This window comes from Microchirus variegatus (genome assembly GCF_963457635.1).
Source record: "Microchirus variegatus genome assembly, chromosome: 20".
NCBI lineage: Eukaryota > Metazoa > Chordata > Actinopteri > Pleuronectiformes > Soleidae > Microchirus > Microchirus variegatus.
Genome location: NC_139821.1, coordinates 5,771,926 through 5,788,320, shown reverse-complemented (window position 1 = coordinate 5,788,320; position 16,395 = coordinate 5,771,926). Strand labels below are relative to the sequence as shown.

Sequence of the window (16,395 nt, the reverse complement as noted above, 5' to 3'; positions counted from 1 at the left end):
GTGGTTTTTTGATTGATTGGTTTATAATAAAGTGGTTGGACTGGTACCTGGTTGTGGTGTCACTGCAGGAACCCATAAAGTGTGGCGATAAAGTGGGTCACACTTTGTTTCTGTTATCATAAGTATACATGTAGTCTGTGTAAGGGACTAATCTTGTTGTTGGTTTGTGGTTAATAGAAAAGTATTGATGCAACAATTTAAACATAAGCCTTTTGACTTCATGACTTCATTTTCGTCTCCATAAAGTGGAGTCACCTGTCATTTTGATTGGTGTATCTTAGAAGTTTCTCATATGACTTTTTTAAGGGGACTTTTCTTTGGTGAATAAAGACTTTTTTCCATCATAAACACTGGGTCTGACTCAATTGTTTAACAGCCTTCAATGAATTGGTGTAATTCACCAAATTAGTACTCTTAGAACTAGAACTCCTCTGATTGACAGACTGATCAACGAATACAAATAATGAGAACTAAGAAAACTATCAAAATAAAATCATGTCTAACTGAACACAATTCTCTATTAAAGGTGCCATATGTAAGAATGTGGCCAAAAACAGTTACTACATTCAAATTCAAAACACCGAGGTCTTTTTGGTTTCGTTTTCTGACGTAACTGGCAACCCGTGGTTGCTCGGCAGCTGAGACTCTACTGACTGCAATGATTGGTAGACGGCGGTAGGTGGCGCCACATGCCAAAACATGATTTCAAAACGTAAACATGATTTGCAGTCTGCAAAATATATTTTTTTAATGCAAATATTTTGTCTGTACTGTTGTTGTTGGTGAGTTCAGTTTGTTATGTGAACATTATTCCTGAGTCTCTGTGACACATTAGGAGGATTTTATGACCAGTTGCTTTAGATTTATTACATAATGCACCACCCCATTAAGTATCTTTCTTCATTTTTTTTTTTATAAACTTGAAATTTCTTCAACAACAAAGTTTACAATCTACACAACACACAGATCACAGTAGATCTACAAAGGCACACAACATTTAGTCACAGGTATCTGAAACTGACAAATATACTTTTTCACATTATGAACAGACTGTCATCGTAACGTGAAATCTGAAAGTTCAGACTGTCAGATAAATTACTCAGTGAACGCCCGAGGTGGAAAGTAACAAAATACATGTACTCTAGTTACTGCATTGAATACTTTTTTGTGCGAGGTAGGACCATTGACGACAGCAGCATTTTCATAAAACAGGTTCAACTTGTCTGCCCTTGGCGCTGAATCCTGCTTAGCAGCATTTCTTTTTAAATTCAGGACATTTTCTTTTACTCAGCAACAGATGTGATTTCAAACGTACAGTTTTTAAATGACTGTAAAAAGTACAAGTACACTAAAAAAAACCTACTCAGTTACAGTAATTCATTACTTATCCACCTCTGTGTATAAGTATTTAGTGTCACCCAGTCTTGTATGAAGGACCTAAAGGGACACAAATATCTGACCAGAAAATGACTTTGGCAGAAGATGAAGTCGCTTTTTATAACATTGCTTCAGTAAAAGTCTTGTATATAAAGTATTTGTCATCTTAAGTATCAAAAGTAATTTTCTGAGATAAAATGGACTTAACTTTTAGAACCCCCCCCACCCGACCCCCCCCAAAAAAAAAAAAAAAACTCACCTGACCACTGTTAAAGTTCCTGCTAATATTACACTCACACACTCACACCAACCCTCAGAGACAGAAAAGATCTCCACGATCTGGATCAGAGGAAACATCTCTTCTTTTTTTATCCTTTTTTTTCATCTGCATTTTTCTTCTTCATGGTGAGAAAGCTGGTCAATCTTCATTACTCAGTACATTCCTATGTATGTTGTTGCAGACTTATTTCAACCTATTTAAATTAAAATAAATATATATATCGTGTGTTGGCTGAATAATGGCTTTTCAGAATAAGATTTTTTGTAAACTGTGCTTAACAAAGCTAATATGTTCTCTGTGTGAAACCCTGTCCAGATATCACGAACAATTCCATTGAGCAAACATAGTCTATCAAAGACTTTTTTACTCTTTAGAATGTTTTATATAATTCCATGTTGGACACTTCACATTGCTTATCTAAAAAATAAAAATGTCCATTACAAGAGATCTAAGCTGTTGATGCTTAGTGTTGGGACATTTTTGAGCGCTAAGTGAAAATCACTGCACTTTCTTTGTTACCACCGTTGTTTTTAGAATAAAAAAAAGGTTTCACTAAATGTCACGCATTCTGTCAAGGTGCTGTATGTGAACGTATGAGCAGACTTTCCTTCTCTGTAGTTATTACCTCTGTTTGTGGAACTCACGGTGTGTGGTTCTTTTTATTGCCACATCAAATAAATGGCAACCCTTAAACACAACAAACTCATGAAATACTCTCAATCAATATGTTAAAAAATAAATTTTAAAATTTTAAAAAATCACTTCATATTAAAAGCCTAAACAACTGAAACAAGTCAGTGAGATACAATAAAGGTCCCACTTTGAAATATGCTTGTCCATTCTCCACAGGTCAATCATGTCCCTCACAGGCTGCCAGATGACTTTCCTGCGCAAGTTTGCCTTCAGCTGCATCATGATGTTGTGTTTTGCTGGATTGTTCTTGATATATTACAAGCCTGACATCAACTTGCCCACTTTTGCCATTTACATGGAGAGAGGTAATCACTCTTGTCAGTGTCCAGTGGACGCAGTGAAGCAGGGACCAGACCCCAAGTGTTCCTCAGAGCAGAAGATCAACCCAACTGACATCCAGAAGATCCAGGAGGATGCTGAGCCCGACACTGTTGTCTTGATCTGGTTCTGGCCGTTTGGCGTGAGGTTTAATCTCAGCTGTGACACATACAATGTCAAAAGATGCCTCTTGACTTCTGATAAGTCTCTCTATCATAAAGCCCATGGGGTTCTCATCCACCACAGGGACATCAGAGCCAAAACAAACAACTTGCCAACAGAGCCTCGTCCCTGGTTCCAGAAGTGGGTGTGGTTTAATATGGAGTCACCAACGTACACAGATCCATTCCCTCACATTAGTGAATTATTCAACTTGACCTGCAGTTATCGCCTTAGGTCACACATCCCTGTGCCTTATGGGCATTTGGAGGCAAGAGCATCTGGAGAGGAGACTTTCCAAGTGCCACCAAAGGACAAGCTGGTCTGTTGGATTGTGAGCAACTGGAATGAGCAATTTAGACGAGTTCAGTTCTTCAAGGAATTGAAAAAACATGTGAACGTCACGGTTTATGGAGGAGCTTTTCGAAAACCCACAACTCAAAAAGAATATAATAACATAGTATCTAGTTGTAAATTTTACCTGTCCTTTGAAAACTCTGTGCACAAAGATTATATTTCAGAGAAGTTATACCGCCCTATGATGTTAAGAACTGTACCTGTTACTCTGGGACCTCCAAGACAAAATTATGAAGACCATGTCCCAGCTGATTCTTTCATTCATGTCGATGACTTTCCCACAGCAAAGCAGCTGGCAGACAGGCTACTATACCTTGACCAAAATGATAGTGAATATAAGAAATACTTTGAATGGAGAAAAAGGTATAGAATTGTAATGTCAGCTTTTGGTAAAACACATGCCTGCAAGACATGCGCTTACTTACAACAGCACAGAGGGTACGAAGCTTCTCGGAATCTTCAAGAGTGGTTCTGGGGTTAATGTGAAACTCCATGTTTGGTACCTACACCAAGAAGGTGTGTGTGAGTAGTATAACTCAAAAAAGTGAAATATAGATTTAATTTCACCTTAGGGAAAATTAGTTGACATGGCATGTGGATTTTCGATTGTTTGGTTTCTAATAAAGTGGTAGGACTGGTACTTGGATGTGGTGTCACTGCAGGCAGGGTGCGATTAGCAGGGGGGATGAGGGAGATTTCCCCGTCTCTGGTTTTACTATCCCCATCTCTGTTAATTAATTCTAATTCCCTAGTTACATTGCTCTTGCCAATAAAGATCTTTCTTGTTCATGTGTTCACCCAGCTGCTTCTCAAGTACATGTTGTACATGTAATACAGAGTTGTGTAATGATCTGCGTCAGTGGTAACTTGCCCATTTCGAGTTACTTGCTCTTACTTCATGAGTCACCATAATGGTCCTTCAAAAAGCCTCAGAATGCCCCCTATTTACCTTGTTGTTGGTTTGTGGTTAATAGAAAAGTATTGATGCAACAATTTAAACAGAAGCCTTTTGACTGTCAGTGTGTCGCCATATACAATTGGTGTTTGGTAAATTTGCTTCATTTTCGTCTCCATAAACTGGAGTCACCTGTAATTTTGAGTGGTACTTTGAAGTTTCTCATATGACAAGTGGACTTCCCTTTTGTAAATAAATACTTTTTTTTAGAAATAAAAAAAACTACTAAGATGTTATCTAATTTGTTTCATCTGGCATTAACATCATAACCAGCAGTTCTGACAAGCTAGCTAGCAACTGACATAATCCAGCTGCTTGTCATGGAAAAAAGCAAAACATAGCAACATAATTAATTAAAGGTGCATTATGTAATAAATCTAAAGCAACTGGCCGTAAAATCCTCCTAATATGTCACAGAGACTCAGGAATAATGTTCATAAACAAACTGAACTCACCAATAACAACAGTACAGACAAACTATTTGCATTAAAAAAAAATGTTTTGCAGACTGCAAATCATGTTTATGTTTTGAAATCATGTTTTGGCATGTGGCGCCACCTACCAATCATTGCAGTCAGTAGAGTCTCAGCTGCAGAGCAACCACGGGTCGCCACTTAAATCAGAAAACGAAATTTAAAAGACCTCTGTATTTTGAATTTGAATGTAGTAGCCGTTTTTGGCCTCATTCTTACATATGGCACCTTTAAACTAACAATTTCAGCTTTTACAGGTCAACATCTCCCTCCCACTCTGGACAGTTAACCCATGTCCTACCTTCCCACTGGGCAAAAAAGACATTTAAACTACTGGATTTAGTACAGTTAAATACAGTTAAACCAATTCTTTCAACAAAAAAAGTGTCTCTCAAAAATCCAACTTCAGTTAGTAATTGCACTTATTTCTATTAAATGATTGGGATCTCAAAAGGTCAGGTACCGGGAGGGGGGTGGGTGCTTAATGTCATGTCATGCTCGGAGGGAAAAAAAAGTAGTCATGGGTGGGTGATAGAACCACAATAATCATATTTGTGACAATATTTCTCAGACTTATCAAAGATATTTGTGCATACATTGTTCCATTTTAAAATGAACACTTTCACTTTGAAATTCAGTGAAATATTGCATTTTAGTGGCTCCCTGGTCACCTGAGTTTGAGGCCCCTGCTCTAAATTGACCCCAGTAATGGGTGAGGGCCACGTCCAATGTACTCCTCGTGCCAAGCCCAGAAGAATGGGAGGATCAGGAAGAGCATTGGGCACAAGATTAAAAAAGAAGAAAGCAAAGTCTTTAGCCTTCATTTGCATGAAACAGGTGAGGTTTGAAAAACCTGTTTAACTTGCCAAGCATCTCATTGTGTGAAACGAATATGTAACTCATTGAACCTTTCATGAGGATTCAGGAACAACTCACCTGTTCTTCATTGACGTACATTCTGCCCTCACCACCTGTTGGCATGGTTTGATTTGCAGCAGGCCACCTGACCACACAGATATGTAAATGACTGTTCACTTCCAGGTACGACAATGACGATCACACCCAGCCTCAGAGAAAGGGAAGAGGACATATTTTTGTTAATGCTCTTTCTACACAATCTGGATCTTTTTTTGTTGTTCTTTCGTTCTTTCTTTTTTTAATCTGCATTTTTCTTCTTCATGGTGAGACTGTTTTCATTCCTCAGTACATTCTAATGTTTGTTGTAGCAGACTTATTTCACCCTATTTGAATAAAAAAAATAAAATAATGTGTAGTCTGAATAATAATGCCTTTTCAGAGTAACTTCTCTCCAGATATCACTAACCATTCCACTGAGCAAACGCAGTCTATCAAACAAATACTTTTTTACTTAATAAAACGATTTATATAATTCCATGTTGGGCACTTCGCATTGCTTTTCTAAAACATAAAAATGTCACTTAGAAGAGACCTAAACTGTTGATGTTTACGGTTGCTAAGGGCAGCTAAGTTAAAATCACTGCACTTTCTTTGTTACCACCTTTGTTTTTAGAATAAAAAAAGGTTTCACTAAATGTCACACATTCTGTCAAGGTGCTGTATGTGAACGTATGAGCAGACTTTCCTTCACTGTAGTTATTACCTCTGTTTGTGGAACTCACGGTGTGTGGTTCTTTTTATTGCCACATCAAATAAATGGCAACCTTTAAACACAACAAACTCGTGAAATACTCTTAATCAGCATGTTTTAAAAAAGTCACATCGTACTAGAAATCCAAACAACTGAAACAAGTCAGTGAGATACAATAAAGGTCCCACTTTGAAATATGCTTGTCCATTCTCCACAGGTCAATCATGTCCCTCACAGGCTGCCAGATGACTTTCCTGCGCAAGTTTGCCTTGAGCTGCGTCATGATGTTGTGTTTTGCTGGATTTTTCTTGATATATTACAAGCCTGACATCAACTTGCCCACTTTTGCCATTTACATGGAGAGAGGTAATCACTCTTGTCAGTGTCCAGTGGACGCAGTGAAGCAGGGACCAGACCCCAAGTGTTCCTCAGAGCAGAAGATCAACCCAACTGACATCCAGAAGATCCAGGAGGATGCTGAGCCCGACACTGTTGTCTTGGTCTGGTTCTGGCCGTTTGGCTTTAAGTTTGATCTCAGCTGTGACACATACAATGTCAAAAGATGCCTCTTGACTTCTGATAAGTCTCTCTATCATAAAGCCCACGGGGTTCTCATCCACCACAGAGACATCGGAAGGAACAACTTGCCAACAGAGCCTCGTCCCTGGTTCCAGAAGTGGGTGTGGTTTAATATGGAGTCGCCTGCAAACTCGAGCCCAAATCCTGAAATCGATGAATTATACAACTTGACCTGCAGTTATCCCCTTGATTCAAACATCCCTGTGCCTTATGGATATTTGGAGGCACGAGCGTCTGTAGAGGAGACTTTCCAGTTGCCGCCAAAGGACCAGCTGGTCTGTTGGATTGTGAGCAACTGGAATGAGCAACATAGAAGAGTTCAGTTCTACAATGAACTGAAAAAACATGCGAACGTCACCGTTTATGGACGAGCTTTTGGGAAAAAAATCGATGACAAAGATTATAATCACTTAGTGTCCAGTTGTAAATTTTACCTGTCCTTTGAAAACTCTGTGTACAAAGATTACATTACAGAGAAGCTGTTCAAGCCTATGATGTTAGGAGCTGTACCTGTTGCTCTAGGACCTCCACGGCTAAATTATGAAGACCATGTCCCAGCTGATTCTTTCATTCATGTCGATGATTTCCCCACAGCAAAGGAGCTGGCAGACCGGCTACTTTACCTTGACCAAAATGATGATGAATATAAGAAATACTTTGAATGGAGAAAAGGGTATAGCGTTGAAAGGGCAGATTTTGGTAGAACACATGCCTGCAAAACATGCGCTTACTTACAACAAAACAGAGGGTTCCAATCTTTTCGAAATCTTAAAAAGTGGTACTGGGGTTAACGCTCGGTCATGTCTTTGCTCTGTTTGTGAGCAGCTCTAAATTAAAGTGAAATCGATGGTGTTAAAAATGATCCAACTATAACAACTAGGTCAAGTCAAAGTATATTCCAAAAGCACCGTGAATATATAATTAACAATAAAACCGTACCATTGTATTATGTTTTTGTAAAGGTGTTAATTTAATAAAAAACACTTCTTGTTTTTAGTCAAAGCCCAGTGTCATTGTTTGCACAACACAGATCATGTGGGTAAGACTGGAAAACCTGTTCAACTTGACAATCACCGTCCAGACCTCACATGGAAACACAATGATCCGCCGGTTTTTCGTTGAGCTACATTCTGCCCTCCTGCTTCATACACTCATCATGGTGTTCACAGGTGTTCAACGTGGTAAGCCAATCAGAGGCAGAGTTTGGCGGGCGCTCCCACACAAGCGTTTCCAAACATTCCAAAAATGTTCGAATGACTTTTCCCTCATTGAGACGAAAGGCAAGAATGCATCAATGGTTCTAAAACTGTTCTATCAAGTGTCCGTTCCATCCCACTAAACATATAATATTCGCTTTTATAATAAATAACTGAACATACAGTTGAATTTAAAGTTTCATGGGGGTGAGGTCCACCTTCTTTGACATCACTTGAGCCGATAAGACACATCTGAAACGACTCCAATAAATCAGAAGACGTAAAAAAAACACGATAAAGACAGATCAAGCTGACCTGAGTGAGCGGGAAGGTGTGTGAGGGTGTCGAAATAGAAACATAACATAAAAGCAGCCAGCAGGGGGCAGTATAAGACTTTCTCAATGCAACAGGGTCAACCTCACAAATAATATCAAACTTCAACTAGCTTCAGTGGCGATTCTAGAGTCTGTAGGGGCCCTAAGCAAAGATTCCCAGGGGGCCCTTACAACCAGTGTTCATCGCCATTATGTTACAAATAATTTCAGTTCAAAATGTTTTGGGTGAATGAATGAAATAACATGGAAAAACCTTGTAAAATATGAAAATATAAATGTAAAGAACAATAAAATACTGTAAATAGCTTTTAAAAAAACCGATATAAACTTAGTAAAAAATACATTACACTGTAAAGAACCCACATTATAAAACACTATATATATATAGAACAGTAAAATACTGTAAATAACTGAAAAAAACCATATATAAACTGAGTAAAAAAGATATGCATTTCACATATGTAATGCAAATAACATGATAGAGATGCAAATAATCCTCTTCATTTTCCAACTTGCAGAACGATAACCTCACACAGGTTAACGTGAGGTGTGATCCCTTTAGGGAGGTTTCCCTCTTGAGATGTCATTGTTTTTTGAGGGGGACAGGGAGGCGGCTGGTCACTGCACATTTCAGCAAAACCAGCCCACAGGCTCCAAGTGTGTGTGGGGGGGGGGGGGGGGGTCTATCAACTCGGGGCCCCAAGCAGTTGCCTGCCTGAACAGAAAACCCTCAGACCTCTGTATACTTAAACTGTAAACTGGAGCACAGATAGCATTTTGTGAGCTACACTGCAACACAGAACGATACGTAAAAAAAAACTGGACTTTATAACCTCTTAACACGATGAATGGTCTGTATTTACTTTCCTCGTCTTGATAACCACTGAAAGCTGCTTTAACACTACAGTTCTACAGAAATTCACTCACACTTTGGACGCATTTCACACAATACGTCCATTGAAGGTGGCATAAACTGTGGATTCAGGCTTCTTTTCTTCACCAATTGTCATACAACGCTGGAAATCTATCATTTAGATTTGGGGCCAATTCCAATTCCTATCTTAACCCTCAAGCTCAACCCTTAATCTTAACTGGCCCTCAAAACCAAGTGTTGAGGGTTATTTTGTCACTTAGAAATGAGACACCCCTTAAATGCAGATACGTCTTCAGACTGTAGGGGGCAGAATAACGCGAAAGCTGCGTCCAGTCTGTCAACTCCAAAAAAGAGGAAGAACACATTTACGTCACGATTATTTATTTATTATTTTATTTCAGTCAAGTTATTAGGTTGTCAGTTAGTTATAAGATGATACTCATACAAATACCACAACCACAGACATATTCAGCTGACAGTTACCACACACCAGGGCTTATTGAAAAGTAAACCATAGCAAACGATCGCTTGTCCGCACCGGCCGGTTATTGACAAAAGATCGTCAAATAGAAATAAATGTAACACAACAATGACGTCAGTAATCCATAATATGGGCCTAAACTAAGATAATACAATGGTTTTCATCATTTTTATATCTCTATTAACAAAGAAAATACTTCATTTGTAGCGTACTCGTTTCGCTGCTTTCGGCGCCACCTTTGTTATGTGAAAACACACAATGCATTCTGGGTAGCCCTTGCTCCGAAGGGTGGTCTCGGAAAAAATCTCAATATTGAGGGCGATGCAGCCCTTAAACTTGCCCCTCAACTTAATTCTTCTGAGAATCGGGACAGCACTTGCACTAGAGGGAGCGCACATTTTTGAGACTGAGGGTTTAAGATTGAGGGTTAATCAAGGAATTGGAATTCACCCTAAATCACCATTAAATCACAATTATCTTCATCACACACCACCATCATTGTTCAGATCAGCAGAGATGCAGAGGCACTTTTGGCAGCGACTAAGATTTCTTCTTTGTGTTGCGATGACAGAGCTTAGCAGTTAGTTATTTTAGACTATGTACAAATGAAAATTAGTGCCTCATGTTCTCGCCACTCTTGTATGCGCTCCTGTGGTGATAAGGGGGAGGAAAAGTGATCAGACTGGTTAGAACATTTTTGAAATCAGTGTCAACCATGATGCAGAGCTGCCAATTTATTAGTGCGCGCACATTCCACCACAGCAAACAAATACAGTGTCAATACATTTCCCATACTTTTTTTTTTTTTAGCAATTTCAACAAAAATCCGTCATGATAGCAGGATATGACTTAGCATAGGTGCAGCATTAAGAACTCCAGAACCACTTTTTAAGATTTCTACAAGCTTCGTACCCTCTGTTTCGCTGCAAGTACATGCACGTTCTGCAGGCATGAGTTCGGCCAAAATCGGCCCTTTTAATGTCAAACCTTTTCCTCCAGTCAAAGTATTTCATGTATTCATCATCATTTTGGTCAAGGTAAAGTAGCCTTCCTGCCAACTCCTTTGCTGTGATAAAATCATTGATGTGAATGAAAGAATCACCTGGGGCGTGCTATTCATAATTTAGCCTCGGAGGGCCCAGAGTAACGGGTACAGTTCCTAAAATCATAGGGCGGTACAACTTGTCTGAAATGTAATCTTGGTGCACAGAGTTTTCAAAGGCCAGGTAAAATTTACAGCTGGATACTATGTGATTGTATTCTTCTTCAGACGTGGGTTGTTCGAAGGCTTTCCCGTAAACGGAGATGTTGACGTGTTTTTTCAAATCGTTGTAGAACTTGACCCTTTCGAATTCCACGTGCCAGTTGCTCACAATCCAACAGACCAGCTTGTCCTTTGGCGGCACTTGGAAAGTCTCCTCTCCAGACGCTCGTGGCTGGAAACGCCCATAAGGCACAGGGATGCTTGAATCAAGGCGATAACTGCAGGTCAAGTTGTATAATTCATCGATTTTAGGATTTGGGCTTGAGTTTGCAGGCGACTCCATATTAAACCACACCCACTTCTGGAACCAGGGACGAGGGTCTTTTGGCAAGGTGTTCCTTTCGATGTCCCTGTGGTGGATGAGAACCCCGTGGGCTTTATGATAGAGAGACTTATCAGCAGTCAAGAGGCATCTTTTGACATTGTATGTGTCACAGCTGAGATTAAACTTAAAGCCAAACGGCCAGAACCAGACCAAGACAACAGTGTCGGGCTCAGCATCTTCCTGGATCTTCTGGATGTCAGTTGGGTTGATCTGCTGCTCTGAGGAACACTTGGGGTCTGGTCCCTGCTTCACTGCGTCCACTGGACACTGACAAGAGTGATTACCTCTCTCCATGTTAATGGCAAAAGTGGGCAAGTTGATGTCAGGCTTGTAATATATCAAGAAATATCCAGCAAAACACAACATCATGACGCAGCTCAAGGCAAACTTGCGCAGGAAAGTCATCTGGCAGCCTGTGAGGGACATGATTGACCTGTGGAGAGAAAAAAAAAAAAGAACATTTAATAATTAATCCGTGTTTGTTTTCTCTCCATTAGAAAAGCATATTTAAAAGTGGAAAAATCATTGTGTTTTTAATCTCATCTTGGACTTTTATTGCTTTTTCTTTCCAGATTTTGTGTTTTGTAGATTTGCACTTGTTTTAAAAAACGTCAACAGTTTTTCCTTTGTGGTAATAAAAAGAACCACAAACTAGGGCTGGGGCGATATGGCCTCAAATCAATATCAGGATATATCGAGCAGCTCGCCTCGATAGCGATAAATGAAGGATAAGTTCGAAGTTGCTAAATGACGTCATCGCCTAATTTGTATAATTGACCGTTTGCCTGATATAAGTGTCCGAGTGTCTTAAAGGGACATGAGACAAGAAAGGTTGCTCTAAAAAGGCTTTTTTTTTTTTTTTTTTTTTTTTTTGTAAATCTCAAAATTCAAAATCTTGGAATTTGGAAATAGGTCACAGTTCAAAGTTCGCTCAGCTCATTTTTCCAAACGAAAATAAAAATAAAAATAAAAATGGTCTATTGTACACTTTCCGCACAATTATCTCTCCTCCTGTTTTTAATATGTATGGATGGATATAAGAAGACAAAAAAGGCCAAAAAATGTTAAAGCCTGAAGATGAAATTACACACAAAACAACATGTAATCAACATCAAGATCCTCTATATTGGTCAAGCATACAGGTACAATCTAGAAATACTCAATAAAATCCACTCACTTTGTTGCATGTAACTCTGAGCTGCAGAAGACTGTCACATTAGGTCTGTGCCATTACGAGAACCATGGAAATCAGCAGTACATAAAAGCTTGGTCTTGATTGAGAGCGAGTGGAATCAGGTGAGCAGCTGGTTGCAGTGGGAGTGGAAATGGGTGGAGGAATACTCTCAGGTAATCTCTGGCTGTCTGACACTCAGGTTTAGAGGAAGATGATGGATGAATTTTTCCAGATTGGGATGAATCAATGCAATAAAACGCGATAAATACACGTAACAGTGTACTTTGTACTGTGTACATTGTTGTTTTTCTACCTCTGAATTGACCCGATTTTGTTTTCATGGTCCTATCTTTGTTTTGTCAACTTTATGCAGGCACCTCAGGAGTGTGTGGTCGATCGGATGGAATGAACACTCAAACCTGTAATTCAGAGCCAAAAAAGAAAAAAAAATCTTGTAAATTCAGAACCCTTCTATGTCCACAACAATCATTTACGTGCAGAGCACGTTATAGTTTACAGAACACGTGTCAAACTCAAGGCCCGGGGGCCAGATGTGGCCCGCCACGTCATTTTATGTGGCCCGCGAGTGATGAATTGGTCTTAAAAATCAGTGTTAAAGGCGCCATATGTAAGAATGTGGCCAAAAACGCTTACTACATTCAAATTCAAAATACCGAGGTGTTTTTGGTTTCGTTTTCTGACGTAACTGGCAACCCGTGGTTGCTCGGCAGCTGAGACTCTACTGACTGCAATGATTGGTAGATGGTGGTAGGTGGCGCCACATGCCAAAACATGATTTCAAGACATAAACATGATTTGCAGTCTGCAAAAAAAAAAAAAATTAAGTAAATATTTTGGCTGCTCTGTTGTTGTTGGTGAGTTCAGTTTGTTATATGAACATTATTCCTGAGTCTCTGTGACACATTAGGAGGATTTTATGGCCAGTTGCTTTAGATTTATTACGTAATGCACCTTTAAAATAGGTGTGTGCTGCTTTAAGGCGTGCGTTGACCATAAACTACTTTTCCCATAGTGCATGGCGATCGCGTTACCCGCAAAGTGACGGCATCCTGCCACTAGATGGCAGTGTATCACTGTATATGCAATCACGCGACAAGTGAAATTGAGATTGAGACTGCGCTCGCAGCAGAATGTGTTCACAAAGGCCGCAACCCAAAAAAAATGACGTGGCAGTGAAAGCTAGCTTTATAGTGGCTGAAGAAATCACCAGGTTACATCTATGATGCATCATATTTGTAATTTGAATAAGTAATAAATACAGAAAGTTATTTAGCAATATGTTACGGAGTAGTTAGCTTTAGTTTACATTGTAGTTGGTTACATTTAGTTACATTTATTCTGTATGACAGTTACATGACAGTGGCCCTTTGAGGGTCACCACTATGCTGATGTGGCCCTCAGTGAAAATGAGTTTGACACCCCTGGTTTACAGTATGTACAAACGTCAAACGGAGACAGAAATCGTTCATCGCGTTGTGTATACTTCTACAATCTAAAAGTGTTTTTTTGTTCGCCGATCAGACGGTTCCTCCGAGCACCGTGAATCTTCTCGCCCAGAGAAGCTGAGCTTCCCTGGAAGTTCCACTTTTGCCTCATTTCGTCCAACCACCGTCTCACTCACCACAGACTCTGAGCCTCGACCGTCGGCCCTGATGCGACGTGCTGCGGCGGCGACGCAAGAGGAGAAAATCTGGACCAGGCGTCCTGGGATGAAAAAACGATTCTGAACGAACTTGTCGTATAACTCAATTCCAATCAATTCAATTTTATTCGTACGGTGCCGAATCACAACATACATTATCTCGAGGCTCTGTACACAGACCACAGCATCGTGGAGAGCAGAGGCAACCCAACAATTCACACACTCAATCAGCAAAGCACCGAAGCCTCAGCGGAGAGAAGCAATCTCCCGACAGAAACGATGTTGCGGCTGTTTGCCGAGACGGGTTGGGGTGAAAGAGGAGAGAAAGGACGAGAGGGAGGTGAGGTAGAGACAGAAGAAAGAGACCATTTTATGTATGTGGTCAACTGAGGTGTTTGGTGTCGGAATAAACGTGAAAATCACCACCACACTGCTTTGACTTAACCCCAGTACCACTTTTTAAGGTTTCGAAAAGCTTTGTACCCTCTGTTTTGTTGTATGTAAGCGCATGTTTTGCAGGCATGCTCTCGACCAAATGTTGACATTCTGATTTGAAACATTTTTCTCCAGTCAAAGTATTTCTTATATTCACTATCATTTTGGTCAAGGTATAGTAGCCGGTCTGCCAGCTCCTTTGGTGTGGGAAAGTCATCGATATGAATGAAAGAATCAGCTGGGACGTGGTCTTCATAATTTAGCCTTGGAGGTCCCAGAGTAACAGGTACAGCTCCTAACATCATAGGGCGGAATAACTTCTCTGTAATGTAGTCTTTGTACACAGAGTTTTCAAATGACAGGTAAAATTTACAACTGGACACTATGCGATTGTATTCTTCTTCAGACGTGGGTTGTTCGAAGGCTTTCCCGTAAACGGAGATGTTGACGTGTTTTTTCAAATCGTTGTAGAACTTGACCCTTTCGAATTCCACGTGCCAGTTGCTCACAATCCAACAGACCAGCTTGTCCTTTGGCGGCACTTGGAAAGTCTCCTCTCCAGACGCTCGTGGCTGGAAACGCCCATAAGGCACAGAGATGCTTGAATCAAGGCGATAACTGCAGGTCAAGTTGTATAATTCATCGATTTTAGGATTTGGGCTTGAGTTTGCAGGCGACTCCATATTAAACCACACCCACTTCTGGAACCAGGGACGAGGGTCTTTTGGCAAGGTGTTCCTTTCGATGTCCCTGTGGTGGATGAGAACCCCGTGGGCTTTATGATAGAGAGACTTATCAGCAGTCAAGAGGCATCTTTTGACATTGTATGTGTCACAGCTGAGATTAAACTTAAAGCCAAACGGCCAGAACCAGATCAAGAGAATGGTGTCGGGCTCAGCATCTTCCTGGATCTTCTGGATGTCAGTTGGGTTGATCTTCTGCTCTGAGGAACACTTGGGGTCTGGTCCCTGCTTCACTGCGTCCACTGGACACTGACAAGAGTGATTACCTCTCTCCATGTAAATGGCAAAAGTGGGCAAGTTGATGTCAGGCTTGTAATATATCAAGAAATATCCAGCAAAACACAACATCATGACGCAGCTCAAGGCAAACTTGCGCAGGAAAGTCATCTGGCAGCCTGTGAGGGACATGATTGACCTGTGGAGAGAAAAAAAAAAGAACATTTAATAATTAATCCGTGTTTGTTTTCTCTCCAATAGACAAGCATATTTAAAAGTGGAAAAATCATTGTGTTTTTAATCTCATCTTGGACTTTTATTGCTTTTTCAGATTTTGTGTTTTGTAGATTTGCACTTGTTTTAAAAAACGTCAACAGTTTTTCCTTTGTGGTAATAAAAAGAACCACAAACTAGGGCTGGGGCGATATGGCCTCAAATCAATATCAGGATATATCGAGCAGCTCGCCTCGATAGCGATAAATGAAGGATAAGTTCGAAGTTGCTAAATGACGTCATCGCCTAATTTGTATAATTGACCGTTTGCCTGATATAAGTGTCCGAGTGTCTTAAAGGGACATGAGACAAGAAAGGTTGCTCTAAAAAGGCTTTTTTTTTTTTTTTTTTTTTTTCTCAAAATCTCAAAATTCAAAATCTTGGAATTTGGAAATAGGTCACAGTTCAAAGTTCGCTCAGCTCATTTTTCCAAACGAAAATAAAAATAAAAATAAAAATGGTCTATTGTACACTTTCCGCACAATTATCTCTCCTCCTGTTTTTAATATGTATGGATGGATATAAGAAGACAAAAAAGGCCAAAAAATGTTAAAGCCTGAAGATGAAATTACACACAAAACAACATGTAATCAACATCAAGATCCTCTATATTGGT

The 16,395-nt window shown here is 39.9% G+C and overlaps 3 protein-coding genes and 1 pseudogene across 4 annotated transcripts; 2 read left to right on the top strand and 2 right to left on the bottom strand.

The window, feature by feature from the left end:
* Positions 1-2,513: 2,513 nt before the first annotated feature.
* Positions 2,514-3,665, top strand: LOC310941588 (4-galactosyl-N-acetylglucosaminide 3-alpha-L-fucosyltransferase 9-like; the record flags this gene model as incomplete). The annotated part of the gene is made up of 1 exon (XM_083906774.1): positions 2,514-3,665. The coding sequence occupies one exon, from the start codon at positions 2,514-2,516 to the stop codon at positions 3,663-3,665; it is 1,152 nt and encodes a 383-aa protein (XP_083762900.1).
* Positions 3,666-6,445: 2,780 nt separating this feature from the next.
* Positions 6,446-7,591, top strand: LOC310941587 (4-galactosyl-N-acetylglucosaminide 3-alpha-L-fucosyltransferase 9-like; the record flags this gene model as incomplete). The annotated part of the gene is made up of 1 exon (XM_083906773.1): positions 6,446-7,591. One exon carries the CDS (start codon positions 6,446-6,448, stop codon positions 7,589-7,591), a length of 1,146 nt encoding a protein of 381 aa, XP_083762899.1.
* Positions 7,592-10,552: 2,961 nt separating this feature from the next.
* Positions 10,553-11,701, bottom strand: LOC310941586 (4-galactosyl-N-acetylglucosaminide 3-alpha-L-fucosyltransferase 9-like; annotated as a pseudogene). The gene has a single exon. The product of its transcript is annotated as a 4-galactosyl-N-acetylglucosaminide 3-alpha-L-fucosyltransferase 9-like (transcript).
* Positions 11,702-14,552: 2,851 nt separating this feature from the next.
* Positions 14,553-15,698, bottom strand: LOC310941585 (4-galactosyl-N-acetylglucosaminide 3-alpha-L-fucosyltransferase 9-like; the record flags this gene model as incomplete). Its single annotated transcript, XM_083906772.1, has 1 exon — positions 14,553-15,698. The coding sequence occupies one exon, from the start codon at positions 15,696-15,698 to the stop codon at positions 14,553-14,555; it is 1,146 nt and encodes a 381-aa protein (XP_083762898.1).
* Between the last annotated feature and the right edge of the window lie 697 nt (positions 15,699-16,395).